The sequence below is a fragment of the Geospiza fortis genome, unplaced genomic scaffold, assembly GCF_000277835.1.
Source record: "Geospiza fortis unplaced genomic scaffold, GeoFor_1.0 scaffold72, whole genome shotgun sequence".
Taxonomy (NCBI): domain Eukaryota; kingdom Metazoa; phylum Chordata; class Aves; order Passeriformes; family Thraupidae; genus Geospiza; species Geospiza fortis.
This window is the reverse complement of record NW_005054338.1, coordinates 2,838,266-2,862,413: the sequence shown is the minus strand read 5'-3', so window position 1 is coordinate 2,862,413 and position 24,148 is coordinate 2,838,266. Positions and strand designations below refer to the sequence as shown.

Below are 24,148 nucleotides of genomic sequence, written 5' to 3'. Positions count from 1 at the left end.
AAGCCAGCCATTGTGTTGGAGCTGGGAGGCAAAGCCTCTGTCTGAAGCAAATGTGTCTGTCTACCACTGCTCCCATCAGCAGGCTCACACATACGCGACAAAAACAGCCCACAGCTTTGGAGACTGTGAACACGTGTCTTTTATCACAGAGAGATTACAGAGCCTCTGTGGTTTTCACTAACAGTTGCCATCTCAGGTGTTTGCTGTGGTTATTAATCCAAAACCACACAACAGAGTCCTGCACACCCTCTGTGATCACACCCAGTGATTGTTCAGTGCTGTGCACTTGAGGAGAGCAGAGGGATGGTGCTGCCTGCAGCTCTGCCCTGGGCACAGGGAAATCCTGATCCTGATGTGTGTGTGCTGCTCCTGCTCTGAGGGAACCTCTTCCCACAGTGGAACCTCTCCTCCAGCAGTGAAAAGGCTGCAAATCCATATCTTTAAAGGTCCTCCAGGCACCTGCATTTCCCCTCCACCCTCCCCTCCATGCTCAGCAGTCAGGGGAAGGAATACACACAGGTATTACCCTCAGGTAGGGAGAAATTACTCAGCAGGAGACACCCATCAGGGTTTTAAGGGACTGTAGGCTGAGTTTCCATTCTTAGCCCTTTCCATGCCTATGAGCTGAGCAGCAGGACACCCTCTGCCACAGAGGCTGGGGACAGCTGAGCTCCCTTAAGGCTCAGCCCCTGGGTGCTGGTTTGGGACAGGCAGCAGAGCTCACACTGAGATGGTCCCTCAGAATGTCTCAGACCCCTGTCCTTGGCCACAGGCTCAGCAGGGCACTCTCCTTCCCAGCCCTCTCCAAGGGATGCAATGGCAGCAGGTTGTGGAGAGGGCTTTGGGACAGGAGGGAGCTGTGGCTTCTCCCATAGGGGCTGAGGGGGAAGAGGGGCACTGCAGGAAAAAGCTTGCACATTTCCCCTTCCTTCAAGCATTTCTTCTCAAAACCCAAGCAATCCACTTCAGAGCCCTTCACTGCCTCTCTTGAGACTGGTCAAAGCAAAATATCCCAAGCAATATCTCTTTACATCCCTGTAGAGCCTCTGCTTCTGTGAAATCTGCCAGCAAAACCTCCCTGCTTATCCTTTTCTCTTTGCACCCCATTACTCTTCCTTCTCTCTGCAGACAAACACATTTTCACCAGAAGGTTGGCAGTTTCCTCCACAGAGGCACTTGCACAAGTCCCAGTGTCTGCTTATTGCCTCAATTCCGTGATGAGGATTTCCACAGCAACACTCACTGGGATGAATGGGAGGGGGATGTTCCCAAGGGATCACAGTGCTGTCCTGCATCTCACAGTGTGCATTTGCTGCTCTGAAGAAACAGGTATGGGCAAAAAGCAGAAGAGAGGGGACAGCAGTCACCCTAATTAGGACACTGTGAAAATTCATCAGATCCACCATGAAAGCCATGACTCAAGCACACCTGGGAACTAGATGCAAGTTGATGTCTTAAACTTCAGTATTTAAAAGCACACCCATCCCAGAGCTGGCTCTGTGGAAGCACAAATGCAGAGGGGGACACTGGAGATACTCAGAAGCCATCTGGAGATGGTTCTGGGCAGCCTGCTCTAGGTGGCCCTGCTTGCACAGGGAGTTGGATCAGGTCACCTCCAGAGGTCCCTGCCAGTCACCACCATCCTGTGTTTCTGTGACAGGTGAACTGGCCACACTGGAAAAAATAAGACACTTATTCCCTAACTTCATCTGCTCAGCACCAAGGATACCCCTCAGCCAGTCAGTGAAGTGCCAGGGGACAAGGGGGCAGGCAGGGTCTTGCTTGGGTATGGCCTAGCCTGGCATGCACTGGGACAGAGAATGCTCCAGAGAAGGAAAAGCTATGAGATCTCAGAGAGGAGGCACAGGAACCAAGCCTTGAGTGCTTGATTTTGATGAGCAAAATTGCTGTTACACTCTCGGAGATCACCTCAAGAGGAAGCAGAGCACTTGCTGCAAAGCCCCTTTGTTTTAGTTCATGTCTCCTCTCTCTCTGCTGCTAAAGATCATTTACCAAAAGGGCAGAGGAGCTGCCTGCCTCTTCCTTTCTCACATAAAGCCATGATGCCTTTTTCCCTTTCATTTTCAATTTAATTAACCTGTCTCCCTGTGAACCTTGCCTGCTGACTCTTGGCTTGAGCAGTGGAGCAGGCAGAGGGACACAGCTCATGTGGGCTGCAGGCCTGGGGGACACGAGGTGAAAATGCCCACTCCAGCTTCACTGGAGAAAAATTAAAATGCCCACTCAGCTACACTGAGAGGCTCATGGAGCACTAATTATGAGATCCCACCTTAGATATTGGAAATGGAAAAGATCTGTCCTCCTTCCCTGTCTGCTATAATCTTTCATGGATGTCCCTCCCATCTGAAGATGGTCCATAGATCGCAGCAACGTGTAAACTCCTAAAGCACCAACTGACATCAAGTAGTAAACAAAGTGCTGAAGCAAAAAGTCAAGAACTCCGGTATCTCTGCAGGCTCCAACTATAAGGTTTTATATGAGGAGAAGCAGGCTGGTGATTTTCATGATTTGCAGCTTCATTTTCTGCAGCTTCCCCTCAACCCTATTGCTGCCTGAGCCAGCTTCCTCCCCAGACTTCCCTACCTTCCCAAATATCCTCCACTGGCTCATGCTGCCTTTCCAAGAGAGGTGGCACGAGAGGCAGCAGGAACCTCCCACTGTGCATCACCCTCTCCCAGTTCCCACCATCTTTTATGGTGTTGCAGTCTCCAGCAGCAGCTGCAACACATTTGGAGCCAAATGTTGTCATCTCATGCTGCTGCCATCTCCTCTGTGTAGATGCTCTGCAATTACACCTGCTCATCTTAATGCCATTTACACTACAGATGTGTGCTAAAAGATGCTGATTATTGTCACCCCTCTGCCTCAGTGCCACCCTGCTCCAGCTGGTTGGAGCTCCAGAGCATCCCAGCAGTCAGCTCCGCAGGGGTGAGGAAGCAGTAACAGTGGAACAGGAGAGAGCACCAGAGAAAAGAGTCCAGACAGGGGAGGAAATGTATTAGCTACAGTAAACCCATCAGTTAAAATACATGAAAAATGCATAATTTCAGTTCACTGGGTTGTGATTCCGAAAATCCAAGGATTTTAGAGGAAGGAGCACTTACTGCAAGAAAAAAAAAAAATTAAAAAAGAGCAAGAACTCTCCTTTGCTAGCAGAACAGACACAAGGGCAAAAAACCAAACCAGCCCATGTTGTCACGCCTGCCTGCAGAGGCTCAGAGGCTTTGGCCAGGATAAACCCTGCAGCCCCAGCTGTGAGCAGGGCACACTGGCACTGTGGTGCTGCTGGGGGTGGCAAGCAGCAGGCTGGCTTGGGGGCTGGGGTCTGGCTGCTTGCAACATCTCTCTTCCATAAGAGGATGAGGCTCCCAGCGGGATGCTGGCAGGAGGGATGGCAGCGCAGCCCCTGCCTGCAGGGGTGGCCATAAAAGGGAAGCCTGGGCAGGGCCCTGGCTGTGCAGCCCAGCTGTGCCCGGCAGGAGGCTCAGTGCTGGCTCCCAGCCCGGCAGAGGGGCCTGGTGCTTTCTCAGCATACCTTCAATATTCTGGCCAGGGAACACAGGCATACCCCAGCATCAGCCTCAGAGGCTGGTCTCTCTCCACTGCCTCCCAGAAGCTCACACCATGGGGTGTACCTTGCACCCCAAACATTCAGCTGGGATTCTTGGGGGGGGCCTGCTTCTTTCCAGAAAGCAGGCTTAAAATCCTAGTGGCAAGGCTGATCCCTGTATGCTTGGTTTAATCTGCCAACAAATAGATACTGCCGCTTGCCAGCACCAAATTTGCCTCCAAGGTTTTGTCAGGTGCTGAGGAAGCACCAGAACAGGCAGCACCATCTCCTGCAGTCCTGGGGACACCCCAGACATCAGTTGGGGTTGCCCCTGGTGATGTTTGATGGATTTAAAGTTGCAGGAGAGACCTCTGCTGAAGGTTCTGCTTACCTGGCAGCACCACTTTTATTCCCACGGCATTGGAGCTGGTGCTGGCTGCTGGCTGCCCCAGGGGCAGGACGTTCCTCCTCCAGACCTCCACCTCACACTGGTACATCCCCTCATTGGCGGGCAGGGCGCTGTGGACGTGCAGCCTGAAGGAGGTGTCAGTCTTGGCCAGCTGGGCTTTCCCCTGGAAGCGTGGCTGTGCCGCCCCCCAGAGCACAGTGCCATTGGGAAGGACCTGGACCAGCTCCTGTAAGGGACCCGTGGGCGGGCTGGGCTGGAAACGCCACCGCACAGACAGCGGCACCTCCTCCAGGGTGTAACTGGCAGCCGCTTGGCAGAAGAGCTCAAAACTCTGCCCATAACTGACCGTGGCAATTCGGCTTCTCAGCGTGGCGTGCAGACCCAGACCTGCTCGGGATGAGAGAGCCCTTGGCTTGGGCACACAAGTCCTGCCCTTGGCTTGGGGACACAAGTCCTGCCCTTGGCATGGGCACACAAGTCCTCCCCGGCACCATCCCACTGGCACCCTTCCCTTCCCAAGAAGGAAGGACATGGTCACTGCACACCATGGAGATGAGCAGCTCTGCTCTCAGAGAAGAGGGCAGGAGAAGCAATCAGAGGCCAGCACCAGGGGTGTATCTCTGATAAATACCACCAGACAACTCAGCAAGTAGCTTTGTGGAACTTAATTACTTCAAGTAATTATGCTGCTAGAACAGATATTTTGTATTGCAGCTTAAGGAGACAGGCCTGCAGAGCAAGATACTGCCCCTCAGGTCCCCGAGCATTTTAGCCGGTGTCTCCCACTGGTCTCTCCCAAAACACACCATGGAGGACTCTGGCGTCCTGGTAGAAATAGGGAAACTGAAGCACTGCAGGGCCAAGTGATCAGCCCTAGGTCACCCTGCAGCAGCATCAGCAGGGCTCAGAGCACAGCAGGCCTATGTCCCACTGATGTGTCCACCTGTCAAAACCCAGGAAATTCCTCTGGCTGCCCTGGAGGACTCGAGCCCCTGCCAGGGGGGCTCAGAGACCTTGGCACAGAGCCCAAGACCCCTGTGCCTTTGATTTTGACCCATGGAAAAACAATTACCAACCTTTATATGAAGAATTACAAGTCAAGAGAGTTTAAGTAGAATAATAGTTTGTCACAGGGTGAAAAATAGATTTTGGGGTTTTTAGAATGAGGGTTCGGGGTCCCAAGATGGAGGAATTTGGGCGTACCATGTCCTACTTCCTTCTTCTTCCTAGCCTCCACATTCTGGGTGATGCTGGCACTTTTGGATTGGTTTAAGGTAGAAACTCGCTGTCTAACATAGGTGATAGGTATTGGGAAGTTATTGTAAATAATGTACACGTAGTTTTTAGTATCAAAGATAACACCACCTCTGAGGGTGGCCAGTGTGCCTCAACCCAACCTGCCAGACAGACCTATGGCAGGTCAGAGAAAGAATGTTAGAGATAAGAAATAATAAACAACTTTGAGAATGAGAATAGAAGAATCCTGACTCCTTATTCGACTGCTGGGCTGGGAAAAAGAGGCTTGTACGTATCTCAGAGTCACTCTGACCAGCAGAGATTCTGAGATCCACCCACTTCTCCAACCCAGAAACAGGGATGGCCGAACTCACCCATGGAGCTGACCGTCACCGCTGCCTTCCCCTTGCCTGTCCAGTTCCGGCCTCGGGCCCACTGCGTGGCTTCACACCGGTACTGCCCACCGTCATCCTCGTCCAGCGTGCTGGGGATCACCAGGGTGAAGGTTCCAGAGCTCTCTTTCTGCAGCCTGAGGCTCCCCCGAGCCCCCCCATCCCGGTAGGTGCTGCCCAGGCTCAGGGTGCCATCCTGCTCCATGGCAGCCACCAGCTCCCTGTGCCCCGGCTGCTGCGGCGGCAGGTGCCACCAGCGCAGGGACACGGGGCCAGTGGCTCCCTGCACCTCGCAGTGCAGGATCAGGGCGTCTCCTGCTGTCACCCGTGGGGTGCTGGTGGACACAGACAGGCGCAAGTGGCTCTCTGCAAATGACAGTGACCGCGTTGGGATGCTGCACTCCTTAGGAAAAGCCAGAGATACTCTAGCATTACATGGGAAGACCAGACAAATCTTGATTTTGGAAAAGAAGAGTAGTTGGGGTGTAGTAATTACATATCCTCTGAACAGAGAGAGACACAGTTCTGCCAGGAAAATCCTGGGAAGCTGTGTAGAAGCTGTGAGAAACTTAGAGGAAATAATTCAACCAATTATTATCTCTCTTTCTGTAACCGTTGTTTATAGATATGGTTCTCCAGAATGTGCTATTCATAGTTCACCAATAGGGTGAGAGAATATTCCTATAGTTCACCAACTGTGTGACAGAAGATTCCTAAAGGCCCAATCAAGTCTTAAGTCCACCATTATTTTTATAAGAACTGTAGATTTCTAATAATAAGGTGTCTTTTCAGAGCTTCTGATGATAGAGTCTCTGTATCACCTTTAGCTGTCCCCAATATGCCTTCAGTGATATTGGGGAATTGCCTAAAATTTTCGACCAGCCTTTTCATATAAATTTGGAGAAGGTTTTGTGGTTGCAGTTTTTTGTTTTGTTGTCATTTTGGTTTTTTTTTTTTCCTTTCTGTTTTATGTCTTTCTAGGGACACAGATACATAAAGAATGAGTTAAGAAACAGAGTCCCAGCAGGCAGCTCCTGCTACATCAGAAAAACCATTACCTAGCTATGACAAGGAGACCAAGAGCCTCCTACACACTTTTCTTAGAGTGGTTTCTCACAAATCATCCATCCAAAACAGTGTGAGTACCCTGATGGAAATGGCAATGATCCCCCTCCCTAGACGTGTCTGTTCTGCTGGGTTTTCCTGTGATTTTTCAGGAGTAGCAGCAGATGTTGCTCACAGCTTTCAGTACCAAAGATACAGGAGGATCCAGACTCCTCAGAATTCTACCTATTTGCCCCAAAACTTACTGTGAAGAGACTGGACTAAAGGTTTACACTTTCTTGACAGCTACTGTGTCTGTCACGCTAATATGTGCTAAAGCACGTGCTTTTCCCATTATCTATCAAAAAACTATGGCATATTTGCACTCTTACTGCCCTTGTCAAGATGAGGCCAGACCTAAAGCATTTCCCAGTCAAGGATCCTGCAGACTTTACCCAGCAGAGCAGCTGTTAGGCTTTACTAACCTACTGGCTTCACGTCGACTTGGATGCCTGATGACACAGCGGTCTGGATGCTCTGCAAGTCTCCAGGAGTCTTCATTTCCGACACAGAGCACTGGTAGGTACCCTTGTCCTCCAGCCCCACCTCAGAGATGGTGAGGACATAGACTGTGTTGCTTGGCTTGAATGCTCGGAGCTGCCCCAGCCTGGCTCTCTCCTCGTATTCTTCCTCCCAAGTCAACACCCCATGGGGGTCAATCCTGGCCACTTCCATGTCATTGAGGAGCCAGATGACTTTGAAGTTGCTGCTTTTTGGGGCTTCCACCACACAACTGAGCTGCAAGGTGTCCCCTTCAGAAAGGGAGGGTTCAGTGGCAGTGAGGTCCACGGAGAGGTCTTTGTCTGTGGGCAACCAAAAGCAAGGAAGGTGGTGGGTGGCCCTGCCCATGCTTCCCTCCTGCCTGGCAGCACCAGTGGCCTTGCAGAGGGCAGCAGGAGGGAATTCTCGGTTAAAATGTTGGAGTTTTTTTCAGAAGAAAAGTGATCAGGATGGAAAACTTTGACCCTGGGGAGAGGGTTGGCAGCTCTGGGCACTAAGCAGCAGCTGCAGGTGGAGGAAGAGCCAGAGCCCTGGGGAGCTGAGCTCCCCCCTTAAGAGCAGATAAACCCAACAGAGCAAAGCATTCACTGGGACAGCCTTTGGCTACAGCCTCCCCTTGCTCAGCTCAGGCATTGGAACTGGGGGCTGCCCGAACTCAGAGGCATCAGCTTTTGCAGGTGCTGCTCTGCCTCACCTCCTGGAGCTGTTTTACCTCATGGAACATCTATCCTGTAAGCCAAAAAGGGGTTTTATCACAGTGGTGGTTTTAACTATGCTGCTTGTGGTAGAAAAAGGTGCACGAAGGGCTGGCATTCAAGTGGCTTGTCTGAATCTACTGTGGTTCTTCCTGCATGCTGAAACCCCCAGTGGCTACTGTGGGCTGTGGGCAAGAGATGCTCTCCAAGCTGGAGAGGATTTGTGTTAAGTTCCTACAGAAAGCAGAAATGTTAAGCCTTGTCACATCATGGGGAAGCAGGAAGGAAGAAAGAGAAGGTGGATCCTGCTCCCCACACCAATTAGCAGTAGGTGCTGAGCAAAGGAGGCAGTGACAGGGGGAACCTAAAGCCATCTTCCCCTTGGCAGACCCTCTTGGGCAGTCAGTCAGCTGTGTCTGAGGTAGGGACCCCATCTCTGGGTCCTGTGATACCATTCATCTTCCTCACTGGGCATTCAAGGCCCCTGGTTCCTGGCATCAGCCTGGCTGGACAGTGGCTGCAAGCAGGAGACCCACTGGTACCCCAAAACCCTGAGCCATGACCCCACAAAGCACTGGCATGGCCAAAACCTGGAGGAAGGACTGAGCCTTCCTTCCCTGGCTCACCACTGTGTCCCTGGGTCACTGTGGTGCCCCCTGAGTCTCAAAGCAAGGGAAAGGTTACATGCTGTGGTTTGGAAGGAAAACAGAGCAGCTCCCAGACCACAACTGGAAGGGCTCAAATAATTTACCTAAAGCACAGCACCCTGTGAATTTAAACACTGGTTCATAAACAGTTTGTGAACAGGAATCCCAGCTGTTGCAGATATGTTTGGCATTCCTAAATATTTGCTGCAGAGTTTATAGAAGTTTATAGCAAATATATGCTGCAGAGTTTATAGCTGGAGCAGCTAGCCATGGTCAGAGCGGCCGATGGCTCTCGGAGTGACGGGGTGCTCAGCCCTGAGGTCCCCCACTGGGTGCTGGAGGACGAAACCAGCCCTGCAAATTTGATGGAGGGCTTGCACACCCACTGCTGTGCCACCATGGCAATACCAGGAGCACCACCACTGCACCTCTCACCACCATCACTTCCCTTCTGCCTTTAACACTTACCACAGGACAAATACCAAACTCTGACAAGTTTCTAAACAATCCCATGGCACTGACGCCTGAATCCTCACACCACCAGTCATGACAAGCCCTCCTCAACAAGAGGATGCACAGAAGTGCACTGACTGCCAGTGCTCCCCAAGCAGCAGCAGGCTTGGGAAGTCTTTGCTGCAAGCAGTGCACAATGAGGGGAATAAAGCTTAGCCAGGTTTCAGGAGACAAAGTGACAAGAGAGCACACTTCCCTCCCCCTCGTCCTGATAGCTTGCTCCCCTGAGCCACGTTCGGAGTGCGGAGTTCTCACCCGACAGTTTCTTTGGTTTCCTGCTCTGACTCACCGCCCTCCCACGGCACATCAGTTCCCCTTACTGCCCCTGCTCTGCTCTGAGGCTTCCTCCACCCACCCTGAGGAGTGGGGACAGGGTACACCACATCCACAGGCAGGGCTTCAGGGGGTGACCTGCTCCCATTTTACTGCGCCCTGTGTTAAAGGACACCAACTAGCCACAGCCTTGTCTTGGCAGCTTTGAGCTAAAGCTTACTAGTGACAGTCAGAGAGAGAGAGATTCTCCCTTCCCCTGGGCACAGCTACTCACACACATCTGGGGGAAGAGCAGGGTGAGGAGCACAGGGCCCCCAGCCAGCAGAGGCTGTGGCAGGAGGGATGGCAGACAGGGTGCTCAGAGGAACGGCCTAACAAACAGCAGCACCAGCTGCTCTGGAAAGCAGTGGGCTGGTGGCACAGGGACAGACAAGCCACCCCCAACAAGAGCTGTGCAGCACACACAGGCCACCCCTGGGTCCCTCGGTGCCTGTGCTGAGGCACAGTGACGAGCAGATGACTTTTTTAAGGCCACAAGAGCCTCGAGGCAGTGTAACAACCCTGTTTGCCACACTTTGGAGTTAGCACTGCCAAGGATCCATCCAGGCTGCTGTGGGCACACGCTGCGCCCTCTGCTAATGCCTCACACGGCTCTGTGAGGCTCTGGGCTTGGTGCTGGCAGCAAAAGCACCAGCAGCTCCTGAGCCATGGCCCTGAGCTCAGCCCAGCCCAGCCCATCCCCTCAGTGCCCAGCCAGTGTGTCCCTGGGCTGCAGCACAGGCAGGTGAAGGGGCGCTGAATGCTGCTGCTGTGGAGCCTGGAATGCACAGGGGAGCTGGAGCCAAGAGGTGAGTTTGCAAAGGCCTTACCCCGGCTCAAAACTGCCAGCCGAGTCCTCTGTGTTTGTTTGCGGGAGATGTCCTTCCATGTCTTGTCAGGATCCTCAATCCACTCGGCTGCCTCACAGTACAGCTGCCCCTGGTCAGATGGCTTCACTCCCCTGATGACGAGCTTGTACGTGGTGTTCCCAACCTTGTTCAGCTGCACATCCCCCTCCAGGAACCTCTGCTCATAAGAGGGCCCTGGCTTCAGGATGAAGTCCTTGGAGAGGGTGAGGATCTCCTTGGCAGGCTGCTCTCCTGCTCCCTGAAGAAGGTACCAGCCAACTGAGAGATGGGTGTGCTGGGCAGTGGCCTTGGACACCTCACAGGTCAGCTCCACCACATCCCCTTCCATGTGACTGAGGGCCTGGGGTGCCATGGAAGCCGAGAGTGTGTCTGGAATCACTGAGCATGGGGAGAAACAGAATCACAGAATATCCTGAGTTGAAAGGGACCACAAGAATGCAGCTCCTGTCCCTGCATAGGACAGCTCCCAAGAATCTGCAACCAGGGCCCAAGGGATCTGACAGAACAGGAGAAAAATCTGTAGCTGACTGACAAGGCTTCCATCACCTTGCGTTGAGGTGTGAAGCGACTAAAACCTCAGCAAACAAGAAAAAAACAGTCAATCTCTTCACAGTGCCCTCTTCAGCCAAACTACAGTCAGCATTAATTAGGCAACCCCACAGAGATTAGAGCCCATCCCCTCATTGTCCCAAATAGTGAGATCTATCTCCAGCAGACTGGTGCAGCACCAAGATAAAGGAGAAAACAAGGCTGAACACCAAGTGGAAGCACCATACCACCATGTAGACTCAGTAGGCTCAGAGCTGGGCCTTTCCCTCTGTACCTCCACCCTACTGCCTTCCCTCCCCATGGTCTGCAGGAGCTGCTACCTCCCTCCATCTGTGGGTATCCCACTTGGGTCAATTCCCACACCCACAGAGCCTGGAAACTCCTGCCTTCCCCAGTGCTCAGCTGCAACACGCTGGGTCTGTGTCAGGAGCTGAAGTCAGGCCATGGGAGAGCAGAGGCTTCGTTTCCCTCCCCTTGCTCTGGCTGGGAGGCAATAACCACAGAATCACAGGATAATGAGGTTGGAAGAGACCTCTAAGATCATCAAGTCCAACCTATGCCCTAACACCTCAACCAGACTATAGCTCCAAGTGCTTTATTGCATTCCAGTGCTTTATTATTCTTTCAGTGAAAAATTTCTTCCTAATATCCAACCTATACCTTCCCTGATGTAGCTCGAGACTGTGTCCTCTTGCTCTGTCAGTTGCTGCCCGGTGGAAAAGACTGACTGTGGGAATTCAGGACATCCCTCTGGCTGTCCTGGATTGCCAGGACCCCTGCCAGGGGGCTCAGAGACCCTGGCACAGAGCCCAAGCCCCCGGTGACTGATTATGCCCCATGGAAAATGTTCCCACCTTTATATGAAGATCTGAAAGCCACAAAAGTCTAAGTAGAATAATAATTACTTTGTCACGGAGTGGAAAAATAGATTTTTGGGGTTTTTAGAATGGGAGAATAGGAGGCTTAGAGGTTCAGGGGGCAAGATGGAGGAATCTGGGCATGTCCAGCTTTTCTCCTTCTTCTTCTTGGCCTCCATCTTGGCACTTTTGAATTGGTTTAGAGTAGAAGTTCACTGTCTAACATAGGTGATAGGTATTGGAAAGTAATTGTAAATATTGTACACATAGTTTTTAGTGTAAAAAGATAACAGTGCCCCGGGGGTGGCCAGAGTGCCTCTGTCTGTCCTGCTGAGTGGACCTCAGCAGGCCAGGAGAAAGAATTTTATAGATAAGAAACAAAAAACAACCTTGAGACCGAGAACTGAAGAGTTCTGACTCCTTCTTTGACTGCCCGGCTGGGAAAAGAGACTTTCTAATGCATCTTGGGGTGACTCTGAGCAGCTAAAGCCCCAAGAACTGACCCCACCTGTCTACAACTTCTTGAAGGGAAGCAATAAGGTCACCTCTAAGCCCTTCTTCTCCAGGCTAAACAGCCCCAGCTGCTTCAAACATTCCTCAAACCAAAGAACATGCAAGGTGATGGGTATCTTGACATACCTACCTCAGCCCCACCCATCAATCCCTTTCCCCAGTGTCCCTCTGACAGATGAGATGTCCCTGTGGGGACAGCAGCGACCTGTCCCACCGCAAGCAGGGCCCCCACTCAGGACCCACCTGTGAGGTTGGTCTTGGCGCTGTAGCTGCCGAAGTACCTCTCGTCGGTGTTGGGCGTGTGGCACTCGTACTGGCCGGCGTCGCGCTCCTGCAGCTCGGTGATGTGCAGCAGCACGGCGTCCCCCTGCAGCCGCTCCACGAAGATGCCGCGGCCGCGCACGCGCTGCGTGTAGATGGCGTAGGGGAACGAGGGGTCGCGGTAGAGGGGTCCCTCCTGGACAGTCACCAGCCTCTGGGCATCGGTCAGACCTGCCAGCACACACAGTGTTTGCAGGGGGGCAGTTACAGGAACAAGCCCTGTGAAAACAGAGCCCTGAACTTTCTTGTCTCCTGCCACTCTGGGGGTCGCAAGACAGAGCCCAGAGCACCATGGCCAGAGGGCTGCCGAGCCCGTCCTTGCCTGAAGAGCCTCTCTCAGGCAGCACTGCAGGGGAAGCAGCAACCAGGCTGAGAGCACTGGAGGAAGCTTGTGGTGTGTTAAAATGAAGAGCTCTCATGTCCTGGACAAAGCGTGGGGCACAGGGAGCAGGGGTGCAGAGCTGATCACTGCCAGAGGAGGAGATGCAGCACAGAAGCTGAGGGACACGGGACAGTGGAGGTCGGCAGCAGCTGGCTGCTGCAGAGATGCTCCATAGGCAGAAATGGAGGAGAGCACAGGAGAGGGGGTCAGCAAGAACTCCTCTGAAGGCAGGGGGCACAAGGAAGCATCAAGAGCTCCCTCCATTTCTGCTTGCAGAGGGTCTGGGGATTGCCACCCACAGACCCTCCCCTTCCATATAGCTCCCAGCAGTGACATTCGCTCTGTCTGGGGCTCAGCATGCACACCAAGCAGAATGCCCACAGGACACGGTCCTGAATCAAAAAACAACTGTGATGGCCAGGGAAGAGAGCTGGTGACAGGGCTGCCTAGGAAACCTCCAGAAATTCCCTCCCAATGGGAGAGAGAGTGAGGTAACACCCTCCACACTGCAATCAGCCACTCAACAGGGACGTGCATGTCCCCTCACTGAAACCCTCCTAGGGTCTGGGCTCTCATTTTGGAGTGAAAACACAGTGCAAAAGGAGCACAGGCTGATGCACCTCTTCCCATGGCAACTGAGCCAGAGCAGCTCTGGCTGAGCCCCCCATGCCCTGCTTTCCCCACAACACTTCCAAGAAAACTCTGGCCACTGGGCAGGGCACTCACCCAGGAGGAGGAGGAAGAGGAAGGCAGCTGCCAGGCACTGTGCCAGCCCCATGGGAATCCTCTCTGCTTGGATCCTCTCCCAGAGGAGCAGTAATGGGTTCTCATGGGCGATGGCCACGCCGCTGTTTAGAGAGAGGCTGGGAGGAAACTGTCTCTAGTGGTGGTTTCCTCTGCTTAGAATGGCAGGGAGAAGTCACGGAGCAGGGTGCATCAGCAAAGCAACACCCCCTGGGAGGTGACAGCCTGCACCCTGTCCCCAGGCCACCTGGGCAAGTGTGACGATGCCCACAGCCCCTTCTGCCACTGTGTCCGTGCCAGATGCCCACCTGTGGGCACCACTGGCTGTGGCTTTGCTGTCCAGCAGCAGCTCATGGGCTAAACCTCTGTCTCAGGTTCCCTTTATTGCTTCCCCTTTATTGCTTGCTCCCTGCTGACAGCGAGGAGGGGACAGGGGGCTGGATTCCAGGGAGGGATGGAAGCAGATTTCTAGGGATGAAGGTTCCTCCAGCTATTTATTTCCCATGGCTGCAGCCAGCAGCATGATGCCTTAGGCAGAGGCCAGGGTGGCACAGCGCTCCTTGAAGATGGCTGATCGAGCTCTCTCCACTCCAGTGCCCCCAGTGGGGCATCCCTCCCACAGCACCCCCACCAGCCCAGCCCATCCACTACATGGTCAGCAGAATCACAGCAGCCAGTCCAGCCCGCTTGTTGGTTCTTGGAGGATCACCACAGAGCCAGGAATTGGCCAGGGCCTCTATCCTGTATGCACATCCCATGGATGTGGGAGATCCTGGCCCAACACTTCTGGCAGCAGCAATGGGACATGGAGAGCTGCACTGGAGGGCTGAGGCCAGGAGGTTCCAGGATGGTCCCAGGGGCTCTGGCACATTCCCAGAGACAAGTGCAGTGGCTGCATCACCTGGGACGTGCTGCTGGCTCCTGCTGGCAGGTGCCAGGGGTGTGCTGGCACATGGTGGGTCATCCAGGGGCACATCCTGGGCAGGGAAACCCAGTTTCTGAGGCATGCAGCCAAAACACTAGAGATGGGCTCAGAGGCACTGCTGAAATTATTTGTTTGGGTTTTTTTGTTTGGTGGTTTTTTTTTTTTTTGTTTTGGGGATTTTTGGGGTGGTGTTATTTTCTTTGTTTTGGGGTTGGTGGGCTTTTTTTCCCCAGGTGGCACAAAGCATTTATCCCTGAGCCATGCTGCTCCCGCTGCTGCCAGAGGGATTGACTGAATGACTTAATTAGCTCAGGGATTCACAAGCAAAAACCAGCCATAAAACAGCTCCTCTTGCTGGATCCCAGGGGGCTTCCAGAGGGAATGAGATTCATGTAACAACCCAAAACAAACACCAGGTCCCTCCTTTCCCCATTTATAAAACCAACTCATATGACAGGCTGGGAGGTGGAGGCAGAGGCCTCTTGCTGCAAGGCTCGACCCTCCATCAGCCAGCTCCTCAGAAAACCAAATCCAGAGCAGGGGACAGGCTGTGGCAGCAGGCAGAGGTCCCTGCAGGATCCCACCTGTACCCTGAGGAGGGTCTGTGCCCTGTGGCAGCAGGACACAGCCATAACTGTGTGGTAGGCTTACATTCTGTGCTGCAGGATTAAACCTTCCCATTTCAGAAGGAAAGGGATGGAGAGGTTTGCTTTCCAAGAGCAGCCCACTGCCAGCACTGCCCTGGGGGATCATCCTGTTGACAGTAAGCCAGCCCACTTACCACTATGGAGGAGGGAAAAGCATCAAAAGCATCTCTGCTACAGTGACAGAGCAAATGGAAAGGAAACTTGGAGTTCAACCTCAGTGAGCTTCCGACAGCCAGTGTGCAGATAAACACACGCTTGGGGACAGTTTAACTCCAAGCTTGCAGCTCTAATGATGCACGAGTCGCAGTTTACATTTGCAGTAGAGAAACTGGGGAGAAGAGGATTGCCTGGCCCAACTCTATCCCTGGCAATAATGCTCTGTGGACAAAACCAACAGATCCCTCTTCCTGGGACTGCACAGTCTAAAACTCACTCTCTTCCTCCCTGGGAAATCAGAGCAACCAGACATACAGCAGGGCAGGGTGAAGGGAGAGGATCAGAGAATTCTTTACCAAGACAGCATTTTCATTAGAAGCCACATCAGTTAGTCCAAATCCATGGAAAGAAAGATTCCCTTGCCCTATTTTCCCAGGCATGACACCAGACAGGAAATGACAGGGAAATATTCTTCTTGGATAGCACAGAGGGTCCCTGCCTGTACCTGCACAGAGCAGAGGACTTTCCTTCTCTGAGCCAGGTGCTGCATGTGCCCAGGGCCCCACCTGGTGAACTGAAGTGCTGCATAGTCCCATAGAGATTAAACCCTCTTGGCCTCTGGCTCCTGGAACAGCCTGGCTACTGCCAGCACCACCTCTCAGTGCACCTCAGCAGGGTACAGCAATCTCCCCCTCCAGAGCATAAAGCTGAGGATTGGGCTGCCCAGACCACTGGCTTTGTCTTTCAGGCTGGTGGTGACCATCTTTAATTGCATGCCTCCATTCTCCTTCCTCCTGCCTCTCCCTGGACCCCTTTGAAGATGCTCTCTTTGGATGTTGCTCAGCCACTTTGGGTCAAAGCTTCCCAGAAAAACGCCACCAAAAATGCAGCATGGAAAGTTACCAAGCCCAGTACTAAGTTACCATGGAAAGTTACCAAGCAAGGTGGAGGCTCTGCTAAAAGAGCAGAGCAGCCATCAGCAGCATCCACAGAGATTTGGAAACCTCTTGGCTAGACAAGTGCTGACATTCACCCTACACACTGCAGTGAGCCTGGGGAGAGATGGAAATAAGGCAGGCTCAGCCCCACATCAGGGTAGAAAGGCTGTGGAGGAAGCTGCTGAGGGTGAAGGAGGTGACCCAGTAATTAGTGTTCATTTTTAGGGGGAGGAGTCTGTTGACACCCAGAAGGGATTAGGCAAGCACAGGGGAAAGGCTGTAACCAGATCCCAGTCTGGCTACATGGCTCCCACGAGTTCCCTCACCCCATCTGGGTGCCTGGGGTTAGGGAAGCTGTGGTTTCCTGCGCCTGCAGCCATCACACTCACTGCTGGCTCCCACTGAAAAGTCACAACAAACGCCACCCTCCAAAGGAAATCAGACCTCAAACCCTGTTATAGGCAAATCCAGCTTTGCACAGGAAGGGTTTTCAGCTTGTGTGGCTGTAAACACCTCTGTGCCTTGCAAAGAGCAGCTGCAGAGAGCTCCCCACATTTCAGGCTGCTCTTGTGACCAAATGGGGAGGGGGAATACAGCCCAGGGGTGCAGGCTGTAGGCAAGCTCTCCAAAAATGCTGCCTCTGCCTCAAAACTAATTAGATTAGGAGGTCTCTGGAGCTCTGTCTCCCACCCAGAAATGCCACTGCTGTATGCCCACAGTGATGTGGAAGGCAGGAGGACAGGGAGTGATGGAAGCTGCAGCTTTGAAAGCAGGAGGCTGGCGCCAGGCAGGGTGGGGGGACAGGGGGAAGAGCACAGCATTAGCCGGGATAATCTGGCAGTCTTGGGGGACGCGCCAGAAGCCTACAGATAATCAGGGGAGCTGGTGCAACAGACTTTGAAGTCTGCCATCAGGTTTTCTCAGCCCGGCTCAGACATCAAAGGCAGCTGCTTGCTGCCCCCAATTACAGAGCGAGCCGGCCTGCTGCCTGCCTTCCCCAAGGCCGGCGGCTCAGCCGCGCTCCCCCGGGCACACGCTCATGGCCAAAAACCTCCTGACGAAGCAGAAATGCCCAAATTCCCTGCAGCTCCTGCTGGAGCCGGGCTCACTTCGCTGGGAGCTCGCCTGGCTGCCACGTGGCTTTCACCTTGGGCTGTGGGAGCCAAGTGAGATCTCGGTGGATACAGATCTGCCCACTGATGCGCTGTGGGGCCTGCCAGTCCCAGGAAAACCAGACAGCCACAAAAAAAAAGGGAAAGGCTAACAAAAGAGAAGAAAATAACCTTTTCTCATGGTGGTGGGAAAGTTTGCTGCCTTTAGTCAAATCTTGCGTGGCCCTCATGGGACATGGCTCCAACACATGACAAGGTCAGGGTCTTCATGAGCAAAACCCCACAGAAGCACAGAGAGGTTGCTGGGGTCGGTTTGCACTGAAAAAACACAACACAGTACAGCAAGTGAAAGCAAATAATTAAAACCACAAACAAAACAAGAGAAATTGAAATCTAAGAGCAGAAGTGGCTGAGAAGCAGGGAAACATCTGTCTTGTACCAGCTGCAGCTTCTAAGGACTCTGGCCATGCTGAGTAGCAAACAGCCGAGAACACGCACAACTCTTTTTCAATGATCCGGTGTTCGCTCTTATTTACGCCATCGTTCCTACTGGGAAAAGAAGAAATCAAAGAAGAGAGCAGCCTGCCCTCCATGAATCCTGGTGATCCCCCCTGCAGCACACGCAGGGCCTGATCACGTCACGGTGAAGTCTCCAAGTGCAGCCCCCCTGCCCAGCCCGGCTTCTGCGCAGCACTAGGAGCCGCCCCCGGCCCGCTCTGCGCTGCCATCTGAAGCAGCATCAGCATCTTTTACGCAAGCAGCACCATGAAAGGCTCTTTGAAGCACAGCAGCAGAGGGATGAGCCTGGTTGTTTCAGCTCCCCATGGACACAGCCCGGGCAGAGGCCGGGGAAGAGAGGAGGGAGGTTAACAGAGGGATAGCAGAGCAGTCACACTGGCATTTCTGGCAGGGAGCACAGGACGGTGTTACGTGTTGGGAGAGAAATTGGGTTTTCATATTAAGCTGCTTATTTAGGTCTCTAAGTTATGGAGATTCTGCACTTCAAAACTAATTAGATTGACAGAGCTTGGATTCGATTACAGGATTTCCAGAAGCAAGAGGGTTTGAAAAAAATGAAATTAAATAGCTGGCCTGGAAATGCTAGCAAGAGAATTAAACACCCATTGCTGCAACCAATTGTTAAATGCATCTAGGCTGGGAAAATGACAACTCCAATTCCCAAAACCCACTGCACCAGTGGCTGCAGCAGGGAGGTGCTCTCCTAACAAACCCAAGTGGAATATGGACAAAACCATGCTTCCCAGTCCTAGAGGTAGGCAGAGGGTTCCAAGGCACTTCAGGAAGCACATGCTTTTCCACTGGCAGTGTGTGAATTGGGAAGTGCATGGATTTTTCCCTGCCCTGAGGCTACTGCAGTGAGCAGAGCATCCAGGAGCTGTAGGCAGGCTACTGCAGGGCTGGGGTTGAGGGAGGAGCTGGAGGTCCCACGGAGCAGCACTGGGGCTGGCAAGGGAAACCCCACCACATAAAACCCCACCACCTATGCAGACACAAAGTCCCATCCTTACCAGCCAGGACACTGAAGTGTTTTCTGCACCAGAGGAGTGGGGCTGGCTCAGCACTGCCAACAACGTGGGACTATCACACAGCTGTGCTCCCGAAATCACAAAGCAAGGGAGCAATGGCAGAGCTGCACTTACACCTCACCTAGCATCAAAGGCTTTGCTCATCTGCCTGAAAGAACTCCCTCTTTCCCACTCCTCTGAGATCACAGGAATAGCAGTGGCTTTTCAAGGCCCAACAGCAGAGTCAGAGTGGTCCTTTTTAAAATCCCAGAACTGCCAGCTTCAGTTCCTCTTGAAGCTCCAAAAGCATATTTTCTCTCTTCTCCTCAAGTATCCACATGCAGGTGTCCAAAGAAAGTCAGCTTGGTTGCCAGGGGAACTTTGTCTCCCGGTGTAGATGGGCTGGGTGTGTTTAGTAGATGCTCTGGTTCCTGTATGTCACCTTTTCACCCTCCTTAGGTTCAGGAAGAGCACTCTGGACAGCAGCACCCCACACTGTCACACCACAAGAGCAGAGCACATTGTAGGCAATGCTGAGGCTGCTGCTGCTGCTCTCCTCCATTTGCACTACAGAACGGTGTCTTGGCTATCGTCACAGAAAGGCTAAGTTGTGTTTACTCTGAGCCAAACAAATTCCCTTCAAACAAAAGGCAGGAGCTGCAGTGAACTCCAGGGAAAGCCTGCAGGGTACACTGCTTTGATTAAACAGAGATGGCAGGAAGAGTTGCAAATGTACACAGTACATCTCGCTTGTTTGTGCTCAGGTTGTCAGTCTCAGTGTGAAAGCAACTCCCCCTTCAATGTTGCCACTGAAGGGCTTGATAAAGGGTGTGCTCAGGACTGCAACACAGCAGCAGCTCTCTTCCCTTTGCCCGACACCTTCCACACAAAACAGCCTGCAGAACTCCCCTGCTACTCGCAGGAGAACACCTCTCACCACCGAAATGTGTGTCTCAGCCGAGCTGGGAAGCGGTGACACTCTGGCAACACGCTGCTGCCACCACTGACACGAGGTAAAGGAGGGTTTAAAGACAGCAGCGCCGTGCCCAGGGGTCCTGAGAGCTGTCTTGTTAACACTGTACACAGTCAGGTCGAGGAAAGGGAATTTAATGAATAGCAACTCACAAAAGACCTTTATAGACCTTTTCTGAAAAGACCTTTTCTGCATTCATCCATGCAGGGAACTGTAGGAGACAGAAAGAAGAGAGGGGGGAAAAAAAGATAATGGCACAAGGCAAAGACATCTCAGCACGGACCTGAAAGGCTACAGGAAAAGCCATCAACTTCAAAAGGACCTTAACATCTTATTTCTAATGAAATGGATTATTCTACCAGTCCGAGCTCTCTGAGCTGAAGGGGCTGTCCCTGAAAAAACAGAGATGGACATTTCTGAGCTAGAGGAAGGGGCCATGCTTTTGTCAGCCTACAGTGATGGGGGCAGGGGAGAGAGTGGGCAGTGACAAAAACCAGATAGTAAGGTCTGTCCCTGCAGAAGAAAGCCAAAACCACATAAAAGTAGAAAGACACATTATCTTTTTATCTTTTTTTTTTTTGTTGTTGTGGAAGACTCACCTTATGGCAATGATTTTGCTCTAAATACTCCGAGAAGCTTTGTCACTCGCTGTTGGCACAGCCACTATGAAAGACACCTTCAGAGGGACTGGACACTGTGGATAACACACCAGGGACTTCAGTATGAGACGGGGTTGACTCCAGTAGCCACAGAGCAGAAAAGCTGCCTGGCTGAAGTCTAGGAGCCTGCAAAAGGATAAAACACACAGAGCAGACTGGATTCATCCTGATAACCATCATCCAAGGGCTGTTGCACAAAGGCAGAAGTGTTAGACAAGTAACAAAATGGAGATCAGAACCCATCCTGGGGGTGTTTTCACAGAAACATAAGCAGTGTTTGGAGAGAACTTGAGGACCCATCACCTGTCTGTGGGTTGAATAATGACCACTGCTCCCTGCTGGGACTTCTTCCCTCCTCCCCAGTCCATCCCTAGATGGAGCTGCCATTACCTCATTTCTCTCAGCCCCTACCTGTCTGCCCAATACTTGGATACAAGTATCTTGCCTAATTCTCATATCTTAGGTGAGCTGTGCTTTCCTCTACAGCAACAGTGAGAAACAAGTGCCTTCAGTTCTTATTCTGAGATGTGTATCTCAAATAGCTCAGATAAATTACATTCTTTAATTACCTGTTTCTCAAGTCCAGGGTAGCTGTCCTGGGTGTTAACAATGAATCATGTTGTTGTTATCCTGAAAAATGAAAATGTTCAGCACAGTGGTCGCTTGTCTGGAGCTCCTAGACACTGAGCAGAATTTGTGTTATGATAGCAAGCAGATGGAGAAAAAAAGCTAAACCCTCTTTCTTAGAAAGAAAAAGGGTTTCTTTTCTGCTTCTGCTTTGGCAAAGGGAAGATAAATGTCTCTTTGGAGTCACATCAGAAATGCTTACTTTCCTTGCATATTGCCTGGAGTCCTCATGAGGAATGTGGCTACAAAACATTTGTGTGTATGTGCACAGGGTGCCAGCCTTGCAGGTGATTCTGCAGTGGGCACTGGGCTGGAGTTCTGCAGCCTGAGCCCTCAGCAGATGATTCAAGATCACACTATAACAACAGATTCAAGAACACTGTGACAATGTACCCCTGCTCTACTCCAGAGAGAGAAGCACAAAAGGCCATCGTCCTTGAGATGCAGAGAGACAAAGGCACAAAAAGGCTCCTGACATGAAGCATGAAAAACAGAAGAGATAAGGCAGAGGGAAGAAAACACAGATTAAATCAGCAAACAAGTTTCAGGACACTAAAAGGATGTACCTGAACACCAAAGGGAGGTTACAACTACTGCACTTGCATTCAGAACGTGCGTTTGGCTGTAACCACACACAGATTTCATACATCCAGGCAGATGCAGCATGGATATTTTCTCTTTTTACCACAGTCTTAGCATCCCAGCAACTGCACGTTATGCCAGGGCCTTTGTAGAGCTGAAGTCAGCACAGAGGCAACACCAGTCCTGTCCTCTCAGACATCTCTGGGTTCTCAGATGCCCAGGTGTGTTCATATTGCCAGCTCTGCTGCAGGAGCTCTGGAAGCTCATCCTCCCTTCTCTCTAGCTCCACCCTTTAGGAAACTTTTAGGAACTTAGTGTCTTTGGCACTCCTTACCATCCATTAAGTATGTCAAACTATTGCCAGGGTCATAAAAGCAAGGAACTAGAGGGCATAAGCCAGGTTAAGTTGCTAAGAAGAAACAGAACTTAGTGCTCATTTGTCTTGCAGCTTCATCACTCACCTCTGACAACAACAGAGGTGTGCTCAGACTAAGTCTGTGGTCTGCTCTAGGGCCCAGCACACGCTGGAGATTATAAAATCCCAGATGAACAAAGATATATATATATATATATATGTATGTATGTATAATGCTAACTTGCTTTCCCAAAGCCTGCATTGCAAAGTCCTGCCTCTCTACCCCCTTGGCAGAGGTGGAAGCTCTTACACTTCCGGCACTTCATGGAATGCAGCTCTGCTGCCAGGGAGTGGGGAAGAGCTTGTGTCTATGGCAGCTCTCCTGAGGGACCTGGAAATCCACAGGGCCTGGTTTCCTCCACAACCCAGGATCAGTCATCTGCTGGCTACAGCACAATGCCATTTTCCTCAGTAGCAGAAGGAGACCCCTGGCAAAAGGCTGTCTGACTGAAAGCTACACGTGGCATTCGAGGTGTATTTGGCACAAGAGTGAGAAGTGGCTTTTCCTTCAGTTAGCACATCCCACAGCTTCAATCAGTCACTAAAGACTCTCTCTTGAAACACCATTTGTCCTGACACAGCCCCCTGCAGTCACAGAAGTGTGGCAAGTCCCACAGGAAAGGCTGAAGCCACACATTTCCTTGGAGGATTTGCATGACAAGGCTTCAGCTTCACATGACAAAGAGGAGGCAGGTCTCCTCATGCATCCTGCTTGACACCAGCCAGCTCCAGCCCGGAGAGGGTTTTTGGACCAGCTCTGACCCGAGCAGGGCAGTCAGCCAGAGGCACAGCAGCACCAATAGGGTCTGTCAGAGAAAAAGGACAGCCAAGTGTGTTGCCTGAGCCTGCTGTTATGAAAGCAACTAAACTCTCAGGCTCTGGCACAAAAGTGCTTTTCAGACTGCCCCCGTGGCAGCAGGCCATACGTCCATCAGCAGCTGGGAGAGCCCATGGCAGGTACAAGGCAGTGTTAGAGACCTGACACCTCCCATCACTCACTGCAACACCCAGGTACTTATTTACCAGTACCCCTTTGCATTTCCAGACTCATATTTTTCAGCTTTCTCTCTTATGGCAAAATCCAAGCACGTTTACAAGAATGATATTAAGACCCAGGTCATCCCAGGGGGTGGGGGAGGCAAGTGAATTTCATAAAAGCTCATCCAAACTTACCTGTGAGCTGTAACCTGCACAGCTCGAGGCCAAGGAGTCCTCCACCACTCCTTCCTGCTCTCCCTGTGTGTGCTGGGCACCCACAGCTGGCAGAGGCTCTGCTGAGGGACCATTTGTGACATTCCTGGATCTCGGCCGATGGCTCCTGCTGCTCCTTAAGGATTTAGAGCTTGGCGCCACCTCCCAGCTTCCTGCAAGCAGACCCTGCAGAGCACACCTTTCCATCTGGAAAGAAGCCAAAGGTACACACTTTGCTGACACCTGGCCTGCACTGCAGCCTGTCAGACACAGCGTACACCACTCTGAACACAAACTCACCTTGCCAAAGCCTGCCTTGGCCTCCCAAAACCACTGCTGCCTCAAACAACGTCCTGCTGGAAAGCAAGTGTGCTGGTTTGGGCTGGAATAGAGTCCCTTTTCTTCACAGTAGCTACATGGGGCAGTGTTTTGGATTTGTGCTGGGAGCAGTGCTGATAATGCAGGGATATTCTCCTTACGTGCACAGAGCCAAGGCCTTTTCTGCCTCTCACCCCACTCCAGCAGCGAGTGGGAGCACGAGAAGGTGGGAGGGGACACAGCCAGGACAGGTGACCCCAGCTGAGCCCAGGGATACCCCAGAGCAGAGAGTGCCATGCTGGGCATTTAAAAGTGGTGGGAGGAGGAAGGGGGAACATTCAGAACGAAGGTGTTTGCCTTCCCAAGTCACCGCTATGTGTGACACAGCCCTGCTCTCCTGGGGATGGCTGAGCACCTGCCTGCCAAGGGGAAACAGGGAATGAATTCCTTTGTTTCCACCCATG

General features: G+C 52.2%; 1 protein-coding gene across 1 annotated transcript in view; it reads right to left on the bottom strand.

Moving 5' to 3' along the window:
- CD101 (CD101 molecule) overlaps positions 1-13,649 on the bottom strand; it is a 17,634-nt gene extending 3,985 nt beyond the window's left edge. Inside the window, exons 1-6 of the mRNA XM_031058122.1 lie at positions 13,598-13,649; positions 12,412-12,660; positions 10,211-10,627; positions 7,138-7,515; positions 5,591-5,974; positions 3,963-4,367 (exon numbers count right to left, since the gene is read on the bottom strand). Coding sequence (XP_030913982.1) covers positions 3,963-4,367; positions 5,591-5,974; positions 7,138-7,515; positions 10,211-10,627; positions 12,412-12,660; positions 13,598-13,649 — 1,885 coding nt within the window. The remainder of the gene's footprint in view (positions 1-3,962; positions 4,368-5,590; positions 5,975-7,137; positions 7,516-10,210; positions 10,628-12,411; positions 12,661-13,597) is intronic.
- Between the last annotated feature and the right edge of the window lie 10,499 nt (positions 13,650-24,148).